The 25,250-nt window shown below is 48.8% G+C and overlaps 1 protein-coding gene across 1 annotated transcript in view; it reads left to right on the top strand.

Moving 5' to 3' along the window:
- Positions 1–25,250, top strand: part of HEATR3 (HEAT repeat containing 3) — a 239,440-nt gene that overhangs the window by 204,409 nt on the left and 9,781 nt on the right. Inside the window, exons 12-13 of the mRNA XM_069218649.1 lie at positions 7,691–7,779; positions 19,940–20,083. Coding sequence (XP_069074750.1) covers positions 7,691–7,779; positions 19,940–20,083 — 233 coding nt within the window. The remainder of the gene's footprint in view (positions 1–7,690; positions 7,780–19,939; positions 20,084–25,250) is intronic.

Raw genomic sequence — 25,250 nt, forward strand, 5'->3', positions numbered from 1 at the left:
TCTAAGGGGAACCCTTGGACTCTGTGCATGCTATTCCTTACTTTGAAATAGCACATACAGAGCCAATTTCCTACAGTACCATACTCAACAAGCTTCAATTTCATTTTCTTTGAGGCAGTACCTTTGGTGCCAGGAGGAGGGTGATGGTATTGCCTTCCAAATTAAGCAACCTAGCCTTACATGCTTAGTGACTTGGATGCAAACCAGTGCTTAATTTGAGCAGTAGTTTCCGGTGCTGGGCACCAGCACTTTTTTTTTTAGGGCCGGCACTTATTTTTCTGCCTCAACATTTATTGCAAGCAAAAGACACATAGGGGAGAGACAGAGGAAGAGAAAAAACGAAAAAAGGGTCAAAAAGGGAGAAAGCAGAAAGTTGTAAGAGTGAGCTGAAGGGGCAGGGAGTGCCTGTAAATGGATTAAAGAGGCCTGAGATGGCTTCAGGATTAGGCTGCCTCAGTATTCAGTGCTTGCACATTTATTTGCAGGAGCCGCATGTTTCAGAGAAGATTTTGGAGCACTGGCACGTTTTTATTTACAAACTAAGCACTGATGGAAACCCTAGCAGAGTGGTCACTGTCAGACTAAGTGGCAGATGTAATCTTGGCTTGACTGTGAGGCTGACCTTTTTTCGAGTGGAGTTCGTCATTCTTAATTTGTTAACTAAGGAGGTTCTTACATTGGTTATGGTGAAAAGTTTTGTAGCTGCGATTTCAGCGTTTGTGTTCACGAGAGCAAAGCTAACTCTTAAGAGTGCCCATATTTTTGCTTTTAATTTGGTGCTGCAAAGCTCAAACCTCCTCCATCATCAGACTCCAGACCTTAATTTGATTTTATTAGTCATATGCATCCTTCTGAGATAATGTATTAACGTGACTTAATATGAATAATCGAGCTGCAGATACTTAGTGCGCTCTCTTTTCACTTCTTGTTGGTTATGGTTGTTTGGCTAGTAATGCCTTTATTCCTTCCAAGATTATTTCAGAGTTTTATTTGTCTCAGAATGTTCTACTGTCACCATTATTTCACTCTCCTTACCCTTTCATACTAGACGGGTGTTTACATATTTCTGATGGATACAACTACCTGTGGATTCCTCACCTCATGAATACTCCCATGGCGCCAGCATTCTACGGAAATCTTCTTACTAGTCTCTGCACGTCGACGAGGACGTCACTGTCTCGCACGCGACGCCGTCTGACGTCATACAGGCAATAAGAGGTCCTCGACGACGTGCGGACGTCAGTTCCCTTTTTTCCGTGCATTCGAAACGGTTATCTTCGAGGGAGCAACTGTTACTCTTGCGGTTACAGTGTGTATCTTGCTGCGTACTCTTTCTCCGTGGAAATAATGTCGCAGAGAAAGTCTGGATTTAAGCCTTGTCGTGAGTGTGGAGGCAAGATGTCGGTGACGGATCCTCATTCCGATTGCCTTTGGTGTTTGAGCTCCGACCACGACGTCTCGACTTGTGATTCATGTCAGCACATGAATCCGAAGGCCCTTAAAGAACGTGAGGCGAAGCTGTTTATGGCCAAGTCAAAGGAGAAGCATCACAAGAAGTCTTCTCCAAAACATCGGCGTCATCGAGACTCCCGGCGCCGTAGAGAATCTCGGCGTCATTCAAGGGAGGCTCGTTCCAGGTCTCCGGATCGGCGCCGAAAGACATGGGAGGTCAGCCCCACGGTGACGCCGCATCCTTCGACGCCGTTGCCCTCTCCGGCGTCACCAACTTCGCCTGGACAGGCGTCGGTGATTGAGGTATTGGAGCCTCAAGTGTTTTCTCCGGCGCAGACGCCGAGGCCGGAGTCGGGGTCGCCTCCGAGACAGGCACCCCAGTATCCGGCTTTTCCCACCCCTGGAGCCGATAGTTCCGCATTCTTGAATGCGATGTATGCCATCTTCCAACAGATGGCTCCAGGGGGTGCTCCGGCTGGGCCTTTGGCCTTTTCTTTGGGTGATCCTGCGCCTCTTCGGCCGGCACCCTTTATGCCCTTTCTCCCGTTTGGGAACGTGGGCTCGGCGCCAGTGTCGGCGCCGGTGGCCGCTCCGGTGGCTTCAGAAGGATTGGCCCCGGGGATTTCCATCCCGTCGACGTCGGGATTTCGGCCTGTGACTCCGGTGGGTCCATCTGCTTCAGCTGCTCTTTCGTCGGCGCCGAAGTTACATGTGGCGCCGGACGCGGCGTCGGTGGCTTCTGAAGATCGGCGCCGATCTTCGACTTCGGCGGAGGCATTGTCGACTCCGCGTATTGAACAACGACTTCATTCGAGGAGACGTGCTCTCCGGGTACTAGAAGAGCAGGAGTACCAACGAGCCCTAGAGGAAGGAGAGCTAGAGGACTCGGGTGATGGGCTGCGTGGACTGGAGTCGGCCAGTGGGCTGGACACTTCCCCTGAGTGGGACCTTTCGTCCCCGGGGGAATATACTGAGGAAGCTGCTTCCTTTCATACAGTGGTACGGAAGGCAGCTAGTTTTTTGGACCTGCCTTTGCCGGTGGTGGAGGCAAAACAAAACCTTTTGACGGAGGTGTTGCATCCGGCCTCAGCCGCGGCGGAGCCTCTGTTACCTTTTAATGACGCTCTGCTGGATCCGGTTTTAGAGGTGTGGAAGAGGCCGGCATCTTCCCCAGCAGTTCACAGAGCCGTGGCCAGGAGGTATCGGACGGCTCCAACTGATCCTGGTTTCCTATCTAGGCACCCTACGCCGGAGAGCTTGGTAGTGCAGGCCTCCTGTTCGTCCAAGTCAGCGCCTGGTTCTTTCCCGACGGTGCCTGGGGACAGAGACTCAAAAAAGCTAGAGGCGCAGTCGAAGAAGATTTTTTCGTCCTGCAGTCTGGCGTTAAAGGCCACTAATGCGACCTGTATCCTGGGGAGGTATATTCATGCTCTGATGGATGACATCTCCTCTTCGTTTACAGAGCTTCCCCAGGGTCTTTTGGATCTTGTCTCTGATGCCCAGGCTGCTGCGACCCAAATTATCCAGACGGGACTGGATACCACCGACTCGGTAGCCAGAGCAATGGGCACAACTGTGGTGGAAAGGAGACAGGCCTGGCTCCGTAACTCGGGCTTTTCGGCAGATGTACAGTCCACATTGTTGGATCTCCCGTTTGATGGGGACAAACTGTTTGGGGCTAAGGCTGATTCGGCCTTGGAACGTTTTAAGGAGAGCAGGGCCACGGCTAAGTCGTTGGGACTCCAAGCTCCTTCTTCCACGGCCTCTTCTAGATTCTTCAGGAGGTTTCGTGGATTTGGGCGTGGCTCTTCCTCCTCTTCCTTTCGGGGAAGATATCAGCAACCTGCCTCTTCCCACCCCTATAGATCTTTTAGGGGGAGGGGTAGGGTCCGCACCAGGGGAGCCTCTCAGCAGCACTCTGCCTCTTCCTCATCCTCTGGCGGGGTGCAGCAGGGGAAGCAGCCTTAGGCTTCCACCATTTCCCACTCACTCCTCTCCTGTAGGGGGAAGATTACAGCATTTTCTCACCAAATGGGAGACTGTTACGTCGGACACTTGGGTTCTCAGTGTTGTGGGAAAAGGCTACACCCTTCCCTTTCGGGAGTTTCCGCCCCTCATCCCGCCCCGCCCTTCGTATTGTTCACAAGAACACCTCCTGTTGCTAGAACAGGAGGTAGAAGTCCTCCTTTTAAAGGGCGCGGTGGAGTTGGTCCCGGAGCAGGAAAGGGGTCAAGGAGTTTACTCAAGGTATTTCCTGATTCCCAAGAAGGATGGTCGTTTGAGACCAATTCTGGACCTGAGGATCTTGAATTGGTTCCTCAAGCAGGAAAAGTTCAAGATGCTGACCCTAGCACAGGTGCTTTTGGCGTTGAACATGGAAGACTGGATGGTGTCTGTCGACTTGCAGGATGCTTACTTTCATATCCCGATACTCAAGTCACACAGGAAGTATCTCCGGTTTGTGGTGGGATCGCAACACTACCAGTTTGCGGTCCTTCCGTTTGGTCTTACTTCAGCACCTCGAGTCTTCACGAAGGTGATGTCGGTGGTTGCGGCAGAGCTCAGAAGGAAGGGGATAGCAGTATTCCCTTACTTGGACGATTGGTTGATCAAAGCCAAGTCCCCGGAGCTTGTGTTGCGTCATCTGCAGTCAACAACCCAGTTGTTGTTCGACCTGGGCTTTTCGGTGAACGAGCCCAAATCTCACCTGGAGCCCTCTCAGCGCCTCCTGTTCATAGGGGCAGTACTGGATACAACATTGGGTCGGGCCTTTCCTCCGCCTCAGCGGATTCAAGATATTCAGGATTTGGTTCCAATGTTTCGAAATGGAGCGGTAGTTCCAGTCCTCAAGGTCCTTCGTCTGCTCGGTCTTTTTGCCTCCTGCATTCTGTTGGTCATGCATGCTCGCTGGCACATGAGGGCTCTTCAGTGGTGCCTCCGAAGGCAGTGGTCTCAACACAGAGGGGATCTAGAGGGTACTGTCAAGATCTCCAGAGATGCTGCTGTGGATTTGAAGTGGTGGATTGCAAGCAACAATCTTTCACAAGGAAAGCTGTTCCAGCAGTCGCCACCAGTGGCCACAGTCATAACGGATGCTTCCACTCTAGGGTGGGGAGCTCATCTGGGGGATCTGGAGATCAAAGGTCTTTGGTCTCCAGAGGAACAGATTTTTCACATCAATCTGTTAGAGTTACGGGCTGTACGTCTGGCTCTCAAGGCCTTCCTCCCTTCCCTTCGTGGTCAGTCGGTACAGGTCCTAACGGACAATACTACCACGATGTGGTACATAAACAAGCAGGGAGGAGTGGGGTCGTACCTTCTCTGCAGAGAAGCTCTTCGACTATGGTCCTGGGCAAAGGACCATCGGATTTGCTTGATAGCAAACCATCTGGCCGGAGTCTTGAACGTGCGTGCGGACAGTCTCAGTCGCCACTTCTCGGCAGACCACGAGTGGCGTCTCCATCCAGATCAAGTCCGTTTAATCTTCCACAAGTGGGGGTTTCCTCGGGTAGATCTGTTCGCCACTCGAGAGAACGCGCATTGTCCGTTGTTCTGCAGCCTTCAGTATCCGATGCAGGAAGCGTTGGGGGACGCGTTTCAAATGACCTGGTGCGGCCAGTTGCTTTACGCGTTTCCTCCCATACCCTTGATTCCTCGAGTATTGAGGAAGATTCGCCAAGACCGGGCTCTAGTAATCTTAATAGCTCCGGATTGGCCAAGGAGGGTGTGGTACTCCGACCTTCTCCAACTCTCAACGTGCCCGCCGCTCCGTCTCCCTTTCAGGGCAGACCTCCTCTCACAGTCGCAGGGGCAGGTTCTACACCCCAACCTCCAGAGTCTGCACCTACATGCCTGGAGATTGAACGGGGCAACCTGAGTTCCTTCTCTCTCCCGCCTGAGGTAGTGGATGTTATATTAGCGGCCAGGCGACACTCCACTAAATCTATCTACGCTAATAGGTGGTCTAAATTTGTTGCGTGGTGTGGAGAGAGGCAGATTGATCCTTTACATGCTCATCTATCGGACGTTTTGTCTTTTGCTCTATCTCTGGCGCAGAAAGGCTGTGCAGTGGCTACCATTAAAGGTTATTTATCGGCCTTGTCAGCCTTCATATGTCTTCCAGACCAACCATCTTTATTTAAATCCCCTATTGTTATCAGATTCTTGAAAGGTCTTCTAAATCAATATCCTCCAAAGCCATTCGTTATGCCGCAATGGGATTTGTCCTTAGTCCTGACTTTCCTTATGGGGTCCCCTTTTGAACCTATGCATTCTTGCCCCTTGAGGTATTTGGTTTTAAAAACAGTCTTCCTGATAGCTATAACATCAGCAAGGAGAGTGAGTGAGTTGCAGGCCTTATCAGTAAAACCCCCTTATACAACTTTTTATGGGGATAAGGTGGTGTTGAGGACCAAGGCTGCTTTCCTCCCGAAGGTTGTTTCACCCTTCCATTTGGCTCAGGCAATTACTTTGTCCACGTTCTATCCTCCGCCTCATCCTTCCAAAGAGGAAGAAAGACTGCACCGTCTGGACCCAAAGAGAGCGTTGAGCTTCTTTATCGATAGAACAAAGGATTTCAGGCTGGAGGATCAGCTGTTTATTGGATACGTGGGCAAGAGGAGAGGAAAGGCAGTCCACAAGAGAACACTATCCAGGTGGGTTGTTCTTTGCATTAAAATATGTTACTCTTTGGCAAAGAAGGATCCTCCTGAGGGCATTAGAGCTCATTCCACCAGAGCTAAGTCGGCCACTTCGGCCTTAGCCAGAGGTGTTCCTGTGGTCGACATCTGCAAGGCCGCAACTTGGTCGTCCCTTCACACTTTTGCAAAACATTACTGTTTAGATTCTGAGGTTAGAAGGGACGGCCATTTTGCACGGTCAGTGCTGCAGGATTTCTTGGTTTGACCATTTAGGCACCCACCGCCGGGCGTGGTACTGCTTTGGGACTCTATTCATGAGGTGAGGAATCCACAGGTAGTTGTATCCATCAGAAGAACGAGTTACTTACCTTCGGTAACGACTTTTCTGGTGGATACATTAGCTACCTGTGGATTCCTCACGGTCCCACCCGCCTCCCCGTTGCCTTTATGGTCTTGCCAAGTAATCCTTGAGTGTGCTCCTCTTGGTCTTTGAGGGTGCAATAGATGTATATATATAATATATTTATATATATGTAGGTATATGTCTATATATCTTTATGTATATACTTGGTGTGTGTATATATTTTAAAAGAGAGAGTTTTATATATATATATATATATATGTACATAAAAAGATTTACAGTTATTCATACAATGTGGTGTATTTTTACATTATAATGGATGTTGCTTTGTTCTTTCATTGCATTGCCTGGTTGTTCTCATGCACGTAAAAAATGATTGGTACTGACGTCCGCACGTCGTCGAGGACCTCTTATTGCCTGTATGACGTCAGACGGCGTCGCGTGCGAGACAGTGACGTCCTCGTCGACGTGCAGAGACTAGTAAGAAGATTTCCGTAGAATGCTGGCGCCATGGGAGTATTCATGAGGTGAGGAATCCACAGGTAGCTAATGTATCCACCAGAAAAGTCGTTACCGAAGGTAAGTAACTCGTTCTTCTGTCCATTATAGGGCCTTCATTTTCCATACTAACTGCATCAACAAGCGTAAGTTGGATGACCAGTTGTTCATAGGCATAACCAGTCCAGAAAATGTTTGGTGATACCACAGTCAATAATTTTACGGTGGATTTTGATCTGCATTTATTCGCACTCTGAGGTTATAAAGAATGTGATGCAGAAGGTATCTGAAATATTTCACATCTCTGACCAGAGGTCTAGTCATCTGCGATACCTGCCAAGGAGCATCCTGGCTTCCATCCATTTATTTTTTTACTCTTTGTGAAAATTCACAGTGAAACCGAAGTTGTGAGTGTTCAATGGTGTTTTTAGGAAGCTTTTACCACAATATATGGCGTCTCTGCTTCCAAAGACTGAGGCAGTCTGCTCCCCATTGCTGGGATAAAACCTTAGCTCCTTATGACTGAGGATATATCAGTAGATTTTAGTTGTAGAATGTTAAGTATTCGTCAGAAGAACTATTAGCCAATATAAGTAACTTATTCACCCTTTCTTTACCCATGTACCTGCACACATTGGTGCACCTAATCTAAAAATGTGTGCATGATTTGCATGTCAAGCAGGTAATACAGAAATTCACTTTTTCATACTATTAATCAAACTTTTTCTTAATTTTGTAGATACACCAAAGTCTGAAGAATTCATGGAAGCCATTACCTGTGCTGTCAGGACTCTGCTACAAATAATGGCATCGCAACACATATCACAGGTAGGATTTTCCAAGACCTTTAACTGTATTTTTATAAAACATTTAATTATGAATTGCAACACAGGATAATAGAAATTAATACAAAGATTCAATAATTAACACTTTGGAGAATTAAGAAAGGAGCAGAAAAATGTGAGCTAGCGAAATGAAAGGATGTACACTTGTCTACCAGTTTTATATGCTTAGACTTCCGGATGCTTATATTGGGGCTGTCATTCACAATGCTTCAGAGTTTGTGATAGCTAAAGCAGAGAGAGCTTCTGGTATTTCAGTGCCCTCAGTAAAGGTAGTTTGGGTGAGCAAACATACTTAAAGGGTGACGACCGCACCACATACTTGATGTGCATGTCTTAATAGATGCAGTGACCTTTCTATCGTTAGTATGCCTCAGATCTTTGGAGCAAAAAGAACAGTTGATGGGTGGAATGCTGAACAATGCAAACATTCACCCCAATCACAAAGACCTGGTTTTAATGTATTGTTTTTTTTTTTTTTTTTTTTTTTCTGTTTACCACTACACCACCACTGTTTGGACCCAGCGACATGCAAATCGGTCTTGACCCTGCTCCCCATGGGAACAGTCCAGTCCGAACTGCCAAGCCAGGTTCTCACTGGACCGGAAAAAAGCATCCTAGGATTGTTTTCGGGGTGTCACCCCTCATTAGCCAGGCTAGCTTGAATCAAGTGGCTCAGTGAGTATGGGACCCATGTGTGGGCATACCCTTCCCACTTAGGGCAACAAAAGGAAAAAGAACAGATGATGGACAGAATGACAAACCATGCAAACATTCACCCCCGGTCACAAAGATCTGGGTTTAATCCTTCATTTTTTTCCCACCACGCCACCCCAGTTTCGACCCAGCCATATGCTAATCAATCTTGACCCTACTCCCCATGGGAACAGTCAGGCCTGAACTGCCAAGCCAGGTCCTCCCTGGACAAAGTGTCCTAGGACAGGTTTCGGGGTATAACCCCTCATCAGCCAAGCTAGCATAAATCCAGTGACACAGTGAGCACGGGACCCACGTTGGGGCATACCCTTTCCATGGGAAGGAGTCACTCCCCTGCAACTGCAGGCACCTCAAGGCATTGTGGAACCATTGGCGAGGTCTGCTGTTTCAGGACATCCGAAGATCCTACTTCATAGGTGGGTAGTCTGTCCCCTCCTCTGGGTCCTGCTTGTCCTCTCTCCAAGTTGGGAGACTGTAGGCCCTTGCTCCTGCCACTGGACTGGCACCCCTATGCATCGTGACTTTTGCTTTTGATAAGGCTTGCTGTCTCATCCTCTGGGAGATCTTGTGCCTCCAAGAAGCCCCGGCGAGTAATGATTGAAAGTGTGCCATAGGTAAGTCATCCCTCTAGCAGGCCTTCCAGCCCTAAGGCAGGGTGCACTATACCACAGGTGAGGGCATAGTTGCATGAGCACTATGTCCCAACAGTGTCTAAGCCAAACCTTAGACATTGTAAGTGCAGGGTAGCCATAAGAGTATATGGTCTGGGAGTCTGTCATGCACGAACTCCACAGCACCATAATGGCTACACTGAAAACTGGGAAGTTTGGTATCAAACTTCTCAGCACAATAAATGCACACTGATGCCAGTGTACATTTTATTGTAAAATACACCCCAGAGGGCACCTTAGAGATGCCCCCTGAATACCAGTCCGACTCCTAGTGCTAGGCTGACCAGTTTCTGCCAGCCTGCCACAACCAGACGAGTTTCTGGCCACATGGGGGGAGTGCCTTTGTCACTCTGTGGCCAGGAACAAAGCCTGCACTGGTTGGAGGTGCTTCACACCTCCCCCTGCAGGAACTGTAACATCTGGTGGTGAGCCTCAAAGGCCCCTGCCTGTTACAGCAGCCCAGGACATCCTAGCTAATGGAGCTGCCCGCCCCTCCGGACACAGCCCCCACTTTTGAGGACAAATCCGGAGGAGATAATGAGAAAAACATAGAGGAGTCACCTACCAGTCAGGACAGCCCCTAAGGTGCCCTGAGGTGACCCCTGCCTTTAGAAATCTTCCATCTTGAGTTTGGAGGATTCTCCCAATAGGAATAGAGATGTGCCCCCCTCCCCTAAGGGAGGAGGCACGAAGAGGGTGTAGCCACCCTCAAGGACAGCAGCCATTGACTACTGCCCCCCTGACCTAAACATACCCCTAAATTCAGTATCTTGGGGCGACCCTGAACCCAGGAAATTAGATTCTTGCAACCTACAACAAGGACTGCTGACCTGAAGGCCCTGCAGAGACGACGGAGATGACAACTGACTTGGCCCCAGCCCTACTGGCCTGTCTCCAGACTCAAAGAACCTGCACAGCGACATATTCAGCGGAACCAGCGACCTCTGAGGACTCAGAGGACTGCCCTGCACCTAAAGGACCAAGAATCTCCAGAGAACAGCGGGGACTGTTCAGAAACTGCAACAACTTTGCAACTTTGAAACACCTTTTAAAGAGACTCACTTCCCTCCAGAAGCGTGAGTCTTTACACTCTGCACCCAACGCCTCCGGCTAGAGTCCAGGACAACCAACACCGCAGAGAAGACTCCCAGGTGACTCCAATGATGTGGACACCCTGGGTCGACCTCCCTGCACCCCCCCGGCGACGCCTGCATAGAGCATCCAGAGGCTCCCCCTGACCGCGACTGCCTGGTAACAAAGGAACCCGACGCCTGGACCAAGCACTGCACCCGCAGCCCCCAGTACCGAAAGGAACCACCTACCAGTGCAGGAGTGACCAGCAGGCGGCCCTCACCTTTGCCTACTTTGTGGCTGGCCCGAGAAGCCCCCCTGTGCCCTGCCTTGATCGCTAGAGTGACCCCCGGATCCCTCCATGCTTTCTGTAGCAAACCCAACGCCTACTTTGCACACTGCACCTGGCTGCCCCTGTGCCGTTGATCGTGTGTTGTGTGCTTGTGGCTGACTCACCCATCCCATCCCCCACTCCCCCCCTCCACCCCCCCCCTCTCCCACGGTCTGCTCCCCCAGGACACAGGTACTTACCGTCTAGCAGACTGGAACCGGAGCTCCCCTGTTCTTCATCGGCACCTGTTTTGGGCCATTATTTGACGTCTGCACCTGACCGGCCCTGTGTTGCTGATGCAGTGGCTTTGGGGTTGCCTTGAACCATCAACAGTGGGCTGCCAATGCCAGGGAGACTGACTGTGTAAGTGCTTTACTTACCTGAGAAAACTAACCAAACTTACCTCCCCAGGAACTGTTGATTTTTGCACTGTGTCCATTTTTAAAATAGCTGTTTGCCATTTTAACCAAAACTGGGTGTACTACTGTTTTGAATCAAAGTTCTATACTTACCTATGTGAAGTACCTTGCATTTTATGTACTTACCTCAAATCTTGAATCTTTTGGTTCTAAAATAAATTAAGAAAATATATTTTACTATATAACACCGATTGGCCTGGAGTTAAGTCTGAGTGTGTGTCCCTCATTTATTGCCTTTTCTGTGTACAATAAGTGCTTAACACTACCCTCTGATAAGCCTACTGCTCGACCACACTACTACAAAATAGAGCATTGGAATTATCTGATTTTGCCACTATCAACCTCTAAGGGGAACCCTTGGCCTCTGTGCACACTATCTCTCACTTTGAGATAGTATATACAGAGCCAACTTCCTACAGCCTACCTTTGTGCTGAGGGCCAGCTCTGACTCCACCTCCTGGATAGAGTCTCCTGGACCTTGCTGGTCCCCACAACTTTGCAAACATCTCTTCTGCTCCTATTTGCACCTGCAAGTGCTTGTTGGAGACTGGACTGGTCACTGACCCTCTTGCACTCCGGTGACGGTCGAGGGACAGCTTATAGGCGACTCCTGGGATCTACGACTCCTGGACCCCGCAGCTGGACTTCTTCTTCCACCTACTTGCAGGAAATTCATCTTCAGGAGGCTGGGCGCTGCCACCTGCACAACCTGGACACCTCCTTGGGTGTTGGACTCTGTCCCCTTCCTTTGCAGGTCCTCCACTCTCAAATCCGTACCTGGGTTCCACCGGTCTTGTCCATGAGTCGTAGCAGCAGCTGGACAATCCGAGGCAGCCACAGTCTTCAGAGAGAGTCCCTTCTCCCTCCTTCATCCATGTTCCTGGTGTAGGTACGCCTGTATTCTGGGTATCCTGGGGTGTAGGGCCACTTTCCATCCGTCCTTTTGCCTGCTGGTTTCCTCAGGGTCCACTGGTAAGGGTCCTGAATTCCACAACCTCCAACCACTACTCTGTGTATTAGCCTATGGGACAACTGGGTGGGTAACTGATGTACTGCTGGTTGCTGGGGTCACCTACTGTACTTACCGCCTGTGTTCCTAACTGGCCCCAGCCCCTAGCTAACCACCACACTTAACTTGGCTGGAGCCCCACTTTCACACTCGACTTTTTTAGTATATGGTGTGGCCCTCCCCTAGGGCCCTGCATATTTCCATGCTATTTTTGCTGATTATTTTATGTGTATAATTGTATGTAATATCTCCAAAGGGAGATATACCAACATCAGTTTAGTACTAGTGCTTTAATAAAGTAATCTTTATTTTTGCAGCACTTGCATGGTTATTTCTGATGGATACAACTACCTGTGGATTCCTCACCTAATGAATACTCCCATGGCGCCAGCATTCAACGGAAATCTTCTTACTAGTCTCTGCACGTCGACGAGGACGTCACTCTAGCCCACGCGATGCCGTCTGACGTCATACAGGCAATAAGAGGTCCTCGACGACGTGCGGACGTCAGTTCCCTTTTTTCCGTGCATTCGAAACGGTTATCTTCGAGGGAGCAACTGTTACTTTTGTGGTTACAGTGTATTTTTGCTGCGTAGTCTTTCGCTGTGGTAATAATGTCGCAGAGAAAGTCTGGATTCAAGCCTTGTCGTGAGTGTGGAGGCAAGATGTCGGTGACGGATCCTCATTCCGATTGCCTTTGGTGTTTGAGCTCCGACCACGACGTCTCGACTTGTGATTCATGCCAGCACATGAATCCAAAGGCCCTCAAGGAACGTGAGGCGAAGCTGTTTATGGCGAAATCGAAGGAGAAGCATCACAAGATGTCTTCTTCTCCAAGACATCGGCGTCATCGAGACTCCCGGCGCCGTAGAGAATCTCGGCGTCATTCGAAGGAGACTCGTTCCAGGTCTTCGGATCGGCGCCGAAGGACATGGGAGATCAGTCCCACGGTTACGCCGCATCCTTCGGCGCCGTTGCCTTCTCCGGCGTCTCCAACTTCACCTGGACAGGCGTCGGTGATTGAGGTATTGGAGCCTCAGGTGTTTTCTCCGGCGTTGCAGACTTCGAGGCCGGCGTCGGGGTCGCCTCCGAGACAGGCACCCCAGTATCCGGCTTTTCCCACCCCTGGAGCCGATAGTTCCGCATTCTTGAATGCGATGTATGCCATCTTCCAACAGATGGCTCCAGGGGGTGCTCCGGCTGGGCCTTTGGCCTTTTCATTGGGTGATCCTGCGCCTCTTCGGCCGGCACCCTTTATGCCCTTTCTCCCTTTTGGGAACGTGGGCTCGGCGCCAGTGTCGGCGCCGGTGGCCGCTCCGGTGGCTTCAGAAGGATTGGCCCCGGGGATTTCCATCCCGTCGACGTCGGGATTTCGGCCTGTGACTCCGGTGGGTCCATCTGCTTCAGCTGCTCTTTCGTCGGCGCCGAACTTACCTGTAGCGCCGGACGCGGCGTCGGTGGCTTCTGAAGATCGGCGCCGATCTTCGACTTCGGCGGAGGCATTGTCGACTCCGCGTATTGAACAACGACTTCATTCGAGGAGACGTGCTCTCCGTGTATTAGGGGAGCAGGAGTACCAACGAGCCCTGGAGGAAGGAGAGCTAGAGGACTCGGGTGATGGGCTGCGTGGTCTGGAGTCGGCCAGTGGGCTGGACACTTCCCCTGAGTGGGATCTTTCGTCCCCGGGAGAATACACTGAGGAAGCTGCTTCCTTTCATGCAGTGGTACGGAAGGCAGCTAGTTTTTTGGACCTGCCTTTGCCGGTGGTGGAGGCTAAACAAAACCTTTTAACAGAGGTGCTACATCCGGCCTCAGCTGCGGCGGAGCCTCTTTTGCCATTTAATGACGCTCTGCTGGATCCGGTGTTAGAGGTGTGGAAGAGGCCGGCATCTTCCCCAGCAGTTCACAGAGCCGTGGCCAGGAGGTATCGGGCGGCTCCGACTGACCCTGGTTTTCTATCTAGACACCCTACGCCGGAGAGCTTGGTGGTGCAGGCCTCCTGTTCATCCAAGTCAGCGCCTGGTTCTTTCCCGACGGTGCCTGGGGATAGAGATTCTAAGAAACTAGAGGCGCAGTCCAAGAAGATTTTTTCGTCCTGCAGTCTGGCGTTAAAAGCCACCAATGCAACCTGTATCCTGGGGAGGTATATTCATGCTCTGATGGATGACATTTCCTCATCATTTACAGAGCTTCCCCAGGGTCTTTTGGATGTTGTTTCAAATGCCCAGGCTGCTGCGACCCAGATTATCCAGACGGGACTGGATACCACCGACTCGGTAGCCAGAGCAATGGGCACAACTGTGGTGGCAAGGAGACAGGCCTGGCTCCGTAACTCGGGCTTTTCTGCGGATGTACAGTCCACATTGTTGGATCTCCCGTTTGATGGGGACAAACTGTTTGGAGCCAAGGCTGATTCGGCCATGGAACGTTTTAAGGAAAGCAGGGCCACGGCTAAGTCGTTAGGGCTCCAAGCTCCTTCTTCCACGGCCTCTTCCAGATTTTTCAGGAGGTTTCGTGGATTTGGGCGTGGCTCTTCCTCCTCTTCCTTTCGGGGAAGATATCCGCAACCTGCCTCTTCCCATCCCTATAGATCTTTTAGGGGGAGAGGTAGGGTCCGCACCAGAGGAGCCTCTCAGCAGCACTCTGCCTCTTCCTCATCCTCTGGCGGGGTGCAGCAGGGGAAGCAGCCTTAGGCTTCCACCATTTCCCACTCACTCCTCTCCTGTAGGGGGAAGATTACAGCATTTTCTCACCAAATGGAAGACTGTTACAACGGACACTTGGGTTCTCAGTATTGTGGGAAAAGGCTACACCCTTTCCTTTCGGGAGTTCCCGCCCCTCATCCCGCCCCGTCCTTCTTATTGTTCAGAAGAACACCTCCTGTTGCTAGAACAGGAGGTACAAGCCCTCCTTTCAAAGGGCGCGGTGGAGTTGGTCCCAGAGCAGGAAAGGGGTCGAGGATGTTACTCAAGGTATTTCCTGATTCCCAAGAAGGATGGTCGTTTGAGACCAATCCTGGACCTGAGGATCTTGAATTGGTTCCTCAAGCAGGAAAAGTTCAAGATGCTGACCCTAGCACAGGTGCTCTTGGCGTTGAACAAGGAAGACTGGATGGTGTCTGTCGACTTGCAGGATGCTTACTTTCATATCCCGATACTCAAGTCACACAGGAAGTATCTCCGGTTTGTGGTGGGATCGCAACACTACCAGTTTGCGGTCCTTCCGTTTGGTCTTACTTCAGCACCTCGAGTCTTCACGAAGGTGATGTCGGTGGTTGCGGCAGAGCTCAGAAGGAAGGGGATAGCAGTATTCCCTTACTTGGCCGACTGGTTGATCAAAGCCAAGTCCCCGGAGCTTGTGTCGCATCATCTGCAGTCAACAACCCAGTTGTTGTTCGACCTGGGTTTTTCGGTGAACGAGCCCAAATCTCACCTCGAGCCCTCTCAGCGCCTCCTGTTCATAGGGGCAGTACTGGATACAACATTGGGTCGGGCCTTTCCTCCGCCTCAGCGGATTCAAGATAATCAGGATTTGGTTCCAATGTTTCGAAATGGAGCGGTAGTTCCAGTCCTCAAGGTCCTTCGTCTGCTCGGTCTGTTTGCCTCCTGCATTCTGTTGGTCACGCATGCTCGCTGGCACATGAGGGCTCTTCAGTGGTGCCTCCGAAGGCAGTGGTCTCAACACAAAGGGGATCTAGAGAGTACTGTCAAGATCTCCAGAGATGCTGCTGTGGATTTGAAGTGGTGGATTGCAAGCAACAATCTTTCACAAGGAAAGCCGTTCCAGCAGTCGCCACCAGTGGCCACAGTCATAACGGATGCTTCCACTCTAGGGTGGGGAGCTCATCTGGGGGATCTGGAGATCAAAGGTCTTTGGTCTCCAGAGGAACAGATTTTTCACATCAATCTGTTAGAGTTACGGGCTGTACGTCTGGCTCTCAAGGCCTTCCTCCCTTCCCTTCGTGGTCAGTCGGTACAGGTCCTAACGGACAATACTACCACGATGTGGTACATAAACAAGCAGGGAGGAGTGGGGTCGTACCTTCTCTGCAGAGAAGCTCTTCGACTATGGTCCTGGGCAAAGGACCATCAGATTTGCTTGATAGCAAACCATCTGGCCGGAGTCTTGTGCGTGCGGACAGTCTCAGTCGCCATTTCTCGGCAGACCACGAGTGGCGTCTCCATCCAGATCAAGTCCGTTTAATCTTCCAGAGGTGGGGGTTTCCTCGGGTAGATCTGTTTGCCACTCGAGAGAACGCGCATTGTCCGTTATTCTGCAGCCTCCAGTATCCGATGCAGGGAGCGTTGGGGGACGCGTTTCAAATAACCTGGTGCGGCCAGTTGCTTTACGCGTTTCCTCCCATACCCTTGATTCCTCGAGTATTGAGGAAGATTCGCCAGGACCGGGCTCTAGTCATCCTAATAGCTCCGGATTGGCCAAGGAGGGTTTGGTACTCCGACCTTCTCCAACTCTCAATGTGCCCTCCGCTCCGTCTCCCTTTCAGGGCAGACCTCCTCTCGCAGTCGCAGGGGCAGGTTCTACACCCCAACCTCCAGAGTCTGCACCTACATGCCTGGAGATTGAACGGGGCAACCTGAGTTCCTTCTCTCTCCCACCTGAGGTAGTGGATGTTATATTAGCGGCCAGGCGACACTCCACTAAATCTATCTACGCTAATAGATGGTCTAAATTTGTTGCGTGGTGTGGAGAGAGGCAGATTGATCCTTTGCATGCTCATCTATCGGACGTTTTGTCTTTTGCTCTGTCTCTAGCGCAGAAAGGTTGTGCAGTGGCTACCATTAAGGGTTATTTATCGGCCTTGTCAGCCTTCATATGTCTTCCAGACCAACCATCTTTATTTAAATCCCCTATTGTTATCAGATTCTTGAAAGGTCTTCTAAATAAATATCCTCCAAAGCCATTCGTTATGCCGCAATGGGATTTGTCCTTGGTCCTGACTTTCCTTATGGGGTCCCCTTTTGAACCTATGCATTCTTGCCCCTTAAGGTATTTGGTTTTAAAAACAGTCTTCCTGATAGCTATAACATCAGCAAGGAGAGTGAGTGAGTTGCAGGCCTTATCAGTAAAGCCCCCTTATACAACTTTTTATGGGGATAAGGTGGTGTTGAGGACCAAGGCTGCTTTCCTCCCGAAGGTTGTTTCACCCTTCCATTTGGCTCAGGCAATTACTTTGTCCACGTTCTATCCTCCGCCTCATCCTTCCAAAGAGGAAGAAAGACTGCACCGTCTGGACCCAAAGAGGGCGTTGAGCTTCTTTATTGATAGAACAAAGGATTTCAGGCTGGAGGATCAGCTGTTTATTGGATACGTGGGCAAGAGGAGAGGAAAGGCAGTCCACAAGAGAACACTATCCAGGTGGGTTGTTCTTTGCATTAAAATCTGTTACTCTTTGGCAAAGAAGGATCCTCCTGAGGGCATTAGAGCTCATTCCACCAGAGCTAAGTCGGCCACTTCGGCCTTGGCCAGAGGTGTTCCTGTGGTCGACATCTGCAAGGCCGCAACTTGGTCGTCCCTTCACACTTTTGCAAAACATTACTGTATGGATTCTGAGGTTAGAAGGGACGGCCATTTTGCACGGTCTGTGCTGCAGGATTTCTTGGTTTGACCATTTAGGCACCCACCGCCGGGCGTGGTACTGCTTTGGGACTCTATTCATTAGGTGAGGAATCCACAGGTAGTTGTATCCATCAGAAGAACGAGTTACTTACCTTCGGTAACGACTTTTCTGGTGGATACATTAGCTACCTGTGGATTCCTCACGGTCCCACCCGCCTCCCCGTTGCCTTTCTGGTTTTGCCAAGTAATCCTTGAGTACGCTCCTCTTGGTCTTTGAGGGTGCAATAGATGTTGTATATATATTATATGTATATATCTTTGTGTATATACTTGATGTGTATATATATATATTTTTAAAAAGAGAGAGTTATATATATATATATATATAAAAGATTTACAGTTATTCATGCAATGTTGTGTATTTTTACAATGTAATGGGATGTTGCCTTGCTCTTTCATTGCATTGCCTGGTTGTTCTCATGCACGTAAAAAATGATTGGTACTGACGTCCGCACGTCGTCGAGGACCTCTTATTGCCTGTATGACGTCAGACGGCGTCGCGTGGGCTAGAGTGACGTCCTCGTCGACGTGCAGAGACTAGTAAGAAGATTTCCGTCGAATGCTGGCGCCATGGGAGTATTCATTAGGTGAGGAATCCACAGGTAGCTAATGTATCCACCAGAAAAGTCGTTACCGAAGGTAAGTAACTCGTTCTTCTTGTTACTAAGTTATTGTCTGACTACTGTGGTATTGCAAGTGCTTTACGTTCCTCCTAGATAAGTTTAGCTGGTCGTTTCAGCTGCCCCTAGAGAGTTTCTGCTATCAGGACACCTATTCAGTATCACTAAGGGTTGCTTGGACTTGGTATAAGGTGCCACACCATCAGTGTACACCATAAACTGAGCCAGCCTCCTACACTAGCAGCAAGTGAAAAAGTAATGAGACATTTGCACCATCTTTCATCTAGTTTAACACCTGCCATCAAAAGATTTGTGATGTGTTGCACGACCATAATATGTGAATTATGTCTACCTCTTAAAGTATAGCCTACTTCACTATTACTGCCTCACCTGGGCAGTACAGGGTTATGTACCACCTACATATTATTTTGCATGTGTCATTTCTAGAATATAAGCATGACTATGTAGAGCAAGCTATTACCCAAGTCTTGTTCCCACTTAATCATTTTAGCAATTTGTTTTCCTGATCTGTTGAGTCAGTGGCTTTACATGAGCTTGTGATTACAATATGGGGGTGGGGATGTGGGTGGTATCAGTGGGTTTATGTGTATTAGTTGATTGCCTTATGGTGGCTAAGTTTGTTTAAAGGCTCTGATGACGGGAATCTAATGTTGAGGTTTGGCAGCCAGTGTCTAAATAGTGCTCAATTTAAGCTATTATTACTATTGTATATAAACATCTACATTTTTCATGTTTTTGTTCAATGTTAATTACGTTACACATGCATTATTGTCACATAACTACAAAGACATCAGCATCATCTCCAGAGGTCTGTTTCTTCTATTGCCGTGGCCACTGTGTGGACAAAAGAGCAAAGTGACTCTTTTGCAGTGTCATTTTGCCCTTGATCTGTTCACCCATTGCCTAATCTAGTATGGTCTTGGATTGTGCAGCTAAAGTGTCTTGTACATATATGGTATCTGAAGACCGTGCTGCTTGAAAGTCCCTGAAAGTCTCCTTTAGGTAATCATAGGTTGTTCATTGGACCATGTAAATATCAATGTTTGTGCCTGTGTTAGATTTATTGTTGGGCAGTACTAATAGTTGTGGAGTTGTACATGGGTAGATGGTCAAGACAAGGAGTTCATTTAAACTTAATGTATTGTTCCTTGTCTCCAGATCTGCAGTTCAGTCCAACTGTGCAAGTGTTTCAGAAGAAGATGAAGCAGTTAAAGATGTTGTGTTTGCAGCAACATTTGTGGGCGCCCTTTAGCTAAATGTCTAGGTACTTTATTTTGTATGTTGCACTTGTACATCTGTTCCTACAGGTATGTTAAGCATACTCTTGTATACAGTTATACCAGTTCACAAAATGTACATCTCATTTCAAACAGTGTTTTCAGCTGAAACATATTGATTAATATGCTATTTCCTGTTTCATCAGAGCTGGTAATTCAGATCTTTTTTGAGTAAAATATTGCTGGATTGGAGTCTAAGCAAGATGGTCTGGCAGGATGTGTGTACAAATTCCACCCATGCTGCATAGACATCACGACTTCTCAGAAAATAAACATGCAGCCAGATTCTTATGTTTTCTTAAATTTCATTATTAAACTAAACCGACAGGCTAACAACGTTCATCTTTTAAATATTGTTTTTTCTTTTCAACAGTGTATGAGTCCTGAGCAACTGATAAGCTTGCGTGAAGCTGGTATTCACTGCAATAACATAAGTGTTAAAGTCAACGTAGTTGGCATTGTGGGCATAACTGGAAGTGTTTTGGCAAAGCAGACTGATACATCAGAAACACTAAAGGTAAAGAATTACCCAAAACAATTTAAGGGTCCTTCATGTAGCGATCCCTGGCATTTACCTTATGGTTTCAGGCTTTTCTTAGTGGTGGTGTTTTTGCTTCCTATGGTGAATTGTGACTGAATGAGATTTTATATTTTCAGCTTTTGTCTTCCTGTTAATTGGGTTGTTAATCCTCATAGTAATACTTGTTTTCTTACTCTCGGACCTTTGTTCTTTTGGTATGATTGCAGCAGCACTTAAACATCATTACAATATCGCCCATTATGTTGGTATAAAATGGCTGTGGTATGAATTATACATTTACAGCATGTGTTTTATTGTGCCATCATGTTAGAATGTACACGCTGCGTAGGAAGCATGGTGCACTGGTCCCACTTCATGCAGATTGATGTTGCTCTCTTGTGGTGAACCAAACTCTGGGTGAAGTGTAGGAGTGAATGACTACCTCCATGTGATTGGTTGAATGGAGAAGATTAGGACCATTGCTCTGAGTGCTGTGTTCCAATTAAAGGTAACTACAATACAATTTCCCCAATAGTGGGAGGATTAGCTTGCACTACAGCAACCACAATATGTGGTGTGGGGGAGGGGTGGAGGTTGTGGTGTGATGCAGTTACATGTGTGTGAGTCCTTGATGTACCCACTCTTTTTGCCTAGTAAAATGGTTGCTCAGGCTAGCTCAGCAGCCCTGAGAGTGCTTGGCCTCGTTCATAGAACAGATCAGGTTCACATCCACTTGGTGTATGGTGCACCACCTCATTCATGTTTACTGGCCACTTCTTTTCCTTTTAATGCCTCACAAGTATGGGTTAAAAAAGGACCGGGCTAAAACTCTGTTGCTATGTCCCTTCAAGTCCTATGCGTTTCCTAAAATGTTCCCCTTTTACATCTAGATCTACTTTTGCCACTTGGCCGCATAGTATAACTTTCTCGCTTGCTAGGGAAAGTTGTCACCACTGCGAACAACAAGATTCAAGCTGTGCTGTGACAACAGGAAGCAAATCTTGGTCTTGATCTGCTTGAGGTGTGTCTTGGTGCCTGAGCTTGGGACAAAACTCTTAAGTCGTGTGTAAATAAATGGCTCCCTGTTGCAGTTACCCCCCACTTTTTGCCTGATACTGATGCTGACTTGACTGAGAAGTGTGCTGGGACCCTGCTAACCAGGCCCCATCACCAGTGTTCTTTCACCTAAAATGTACCATTGTTTCCACAATTGGCACAACCCTGGCACCTAGGTAAGTCCCTTGTAACTGGTACCCCTGGTACCAAGGGCCCTGATGCCAGGGAAGGTCTCTAAGGGCTGCAGCATGTCTTATGCCACCCTAGGGACCCCTCACTCAGCACAGACACACTGCTTGCCAGCTTGTGTGTGCTGGTGGGGAGAAAATGACTAAGTCGACATGGCACTCCCCTCAGGGTGCCATGCCAACCTCACACTGCCTGTGGCATAGGTAAGTCACCCCTCTAGCAGGCCTTACAGCCCTAAGGCAGGGTGCACTATACCACAGGTGAGGGCATATGTGCATGAGCACTATGCCCCTACAGTGTCTAAGCTAAACCTTAGACATTGTAAGTGCAGGGTAGCCATAAGAGTATATGGGCTGGGAGTCTGTCAAAAACGAACTCCACAGCCCCATAATGGCTACACTGAATACTGGGAAGTTTAGTATCAAACTTCTCAGAATAATAAACCCACACTGATGCCAGTGTTGGATTTATTAAAAAATTCACACAGAGGGCATCTTAGAGATACCCCCTGTATTTTACCCAATTGTTCAGTGCAGGACTGACTGGTCTGTGCCAGCCTGCTGCTGAGAGACGAGTTTCTGACCCCATGCGGTGAGAGCCTTTTTGCTCTCTGGGGACAGAAACAAAAGCCTGCTCTGGGTGGAGGTGCTTCACACCTCCCCCTGCAGGAACTGTAACACCTAGCAGTGAGCTTCAAAGGCTCAAGCTTCGTGTTACAATGCCCCAGGGCACTCCAGCTAGTGGAGATGCCCGCCCCCTGGACCCAGCCCCCACTTTTGGCGGCAAGTCCAGGAGAGATAATGAGAAAAACAAGGAGGAGTCACTGGCCAGTCAGGACAAGCCCCTAAGGTGTCCTGAGCTGAGGTGACTCTGACTTTTAGAAATCCTCTATCTTGCAGATGGAGGATTCCCCCAATAGGATTAGGGATGTGACCCCCTCCCCTTGGGAGGAGGCACAGAGAGGGTGTACCCACCCTCAGGGCTAGTAGCCATTGGCTACTCACCCCCCAGACCTAAACACACCCTTAAATGTAGTATTTAAGGGCTCCCCTGTATTTAAGAATTGAGATTCCTGCAACTTACAAGAAGAAGAGGACTGCTAAGCTGAAAACCCCTGCAGAAGAAGAAAGAAGACACCAACTGCTTTGGCCCCAGTCCTACCGGCCTGTCTCCTGCCTTCCAAAGAAACCTGCTCCAGCGACGCTTTCCCAAGGACCAGCGACCTCTGAATCCTCAGAGGACTGCCCTGCTTCAAGAAAGACAAGAAACTCCCGAGGACAGCGGCACTGCTCCAAAAAGACTGCAACTTTGTTACAGAGGAGCAGATTTTAAAACCCCTGCAAATCCCCGCAAGAAGCGTGAGACTTGCAACACTGCACCCGGCGACCCCGACTCGACTGGTGGAGAACCAACACCTCAGGGAGGACCCTCCGGCGACTCCGAGACCGTGAGTAACCAAAGTTGTCCCCCCTGAGACCCCACAGCGACGCCTGCAGAGGGAATCCCGAGGCTCCCCCTGACCGCGACTGCCTGACTCTAAAATCCCGACGGCTGGAAAAGACCCTGCACCCGCAGCCCCCAGCACCTGAAGGAGCAGAACTTCAGTGCAGGAGTGACCCCCAGGAGGCCCTCTCCCTTGCCTAGGTGGTGGCTACCCCGAGGAGCCCCCCCCCCCCCCCCCTTGCCTGCCTGCACCGCTGAAGAGACCCCTTGGTCTCCCATTGAAATCTACAGAGAACCCGACGCTTGTTTGCACACTGCACCCGGCCGCCCCCGCGCTGCTGAGGGTGTACTTTCTGTGTGGACATGTGTGTGTCCCCGGTGCCCTACAAAACCCCCATGGTCTGCCCTCCGAAGACACGGGTACTTACCTGCTGGCAGACTGGAACCGGGGCACCCCATTCTCTCCATTGAAGCCTATGTGTTTTGGGCACCTCTTTGACCTCTGCACCTGACCGGCCCTGAGCTGCTGGTGTGGTAACTTTGGGGTTGCTCTGAACCCCCAACGGTGGGCTACCTTGGACCCCAATCTTAACCCCGTAGGTGGTGAACTTACCTGCAAAACCTAACAATACTTTACCTCTCCCAGGAACTGTGAAAATTGCACTGTGTCCACTTTTAAAACAGCTATTTGTGTTTTATGTGAAAAGTATACATGCTACTGTAATTATTCAAAGTTCCTAAAGTACTTACCTGCAATACCTTTCAAATGAGATATTACATGTAGAATTTGAACCTGTGGTTCTTAAAATAAACTAAGAAAATATATTTTTCTATAACAAAACCTATTGGCTGGATTTGTCTCAGAGTGTGTGTTCCTCATTTATTGCCTGTGTGTATGTACAACAAATGCTTAACACTACTCCTTTGATAAGCCTACTGCTCGACCACACTACCACAAAATAGAGCATTAGTATTATCTCTTTTTGCCACTATCTTACCTCTAAGGGGAACCCTTGGACTCTGTGCATACTATTCCTTACTTTGAAATAGTGCATACAGAGCCAACTTCCTACATCATGTGAGAAGTATGCCGACATGCACTCAAAGTTAATTCAAGACCAGGAAGCAAAGCTTTATAGCTCCAAACACAAGAAGGGTACTTAATAAGTCAGGAGGTTGTCACTCTAGCTATTTCCTCATCCCTGAAAAGGATAGTGGCCTCACATATAGCGCGACCATCCGTGCACTACGCAGGACAGAATGCTCACATTGGCCCTGATCCTATATGCTCTGGTTCTGTGTGACCGGATGTGGCTTTGGACTTGTGGGCACGTATTTTCATCCCTCCATCCTGAGGTCACAAAGGCATAGCCTGCTTTTCTAGGTGGCCCAACAGAGCATTTTCAGTTTACCGTGCTTCCCGTCTGCCTTGCCAGTGCTTCTTGGGTGTTAATAAAAATGATGGCGGTCGTTGCTGCCCATCTTTGGAGGTCAGAAGATCCTGTATTCCTGTATTTTGATGACTAGCTGCTGACAGTGGGCTCACTGCAGTCAGTCGTGGACCATCTCTGGGCGATGGCAGAACTTTTAATATCATTACGTTTCACCATAAACGAGCTGAAGTATCATCTGTTTTCCTGTCAGAGGCTTCCATTTATTGGGATAATCCTGGATACCATTGAACTCTGGGCTTTCTTTCTGATGCAGTGAGTCCAGGACATACGAGCTATGTACCTGATGTTTCAGATGTGCTCCTGGCTCCAGGTGAGCATGGCTTTGATGCTTCTTGGGCTCTTAGCATTTTTCATCTTCATTGTCTACTACTCCAGGTGGCACATGTGAGCCCTACAGTGGAACTTGAAATCCCAATGAGTTCCGCACTGAGGCTGCTTTTTCAATAACCTCTATCTCTGTGGTAGCAGCTCAGATTGGCCCATGGAACTAAGAGCACAAATAACAGTGTGCTAGGTTGCATTGCACAGTGTAGACTTGCATAGTTAAGGACATTTATGCATACCATCAAAGAGCTGAATTCCTTTTTTTGAATATTCGCCAATGCAGATAGGTTTTGAAGCATTTTTTTCCAAAATAAACAATTACAAACATTCATTCAGAAAAATATGATGTTTTGAGCCAGTTACTTAATTGGTTGAGTTAGTGCACATTACAAGAGTATTGTTTGCAAGCATGGAATCGCATTTTCAGAAGAATTGTTGAAACGCTGTAAGACACAACATGCATTCTACTTCCAGATTGCTTAAGTATGGCCCCCACTTTAGGTAAAACGTGTTTCCATGTACCCTTAGAGAATACATCATCTTTTCCAAGCACTCTGTTGCTCTTGAGCTAGGTTCACGCTCTACAAATAGCAAAACATACATGAGAGTAATACATTCAATATTTTATTTAAGTATTTTAAGTTAAGACTTTGAGTTATTGTCCTATATTGTGTGATCATTGTCCTGTAATATGTGTT

Source organism: Pleurodeles waltl, chromosome 12 (genome assembly GCF_031143425.1).
Source record: "Pleurodeles waltl isolate 20211129_DDA chromosome 12, aPleWal1.hap1.20221129, whole genome shotgun sequence".
In the NCBI taxonomy this organism is placed as follows: Eukaryota; Metazoa; Chordata; class Amphibia; order Caudata; family Salamandridae; genus Pleurodeles; species Pleurodeles waltl.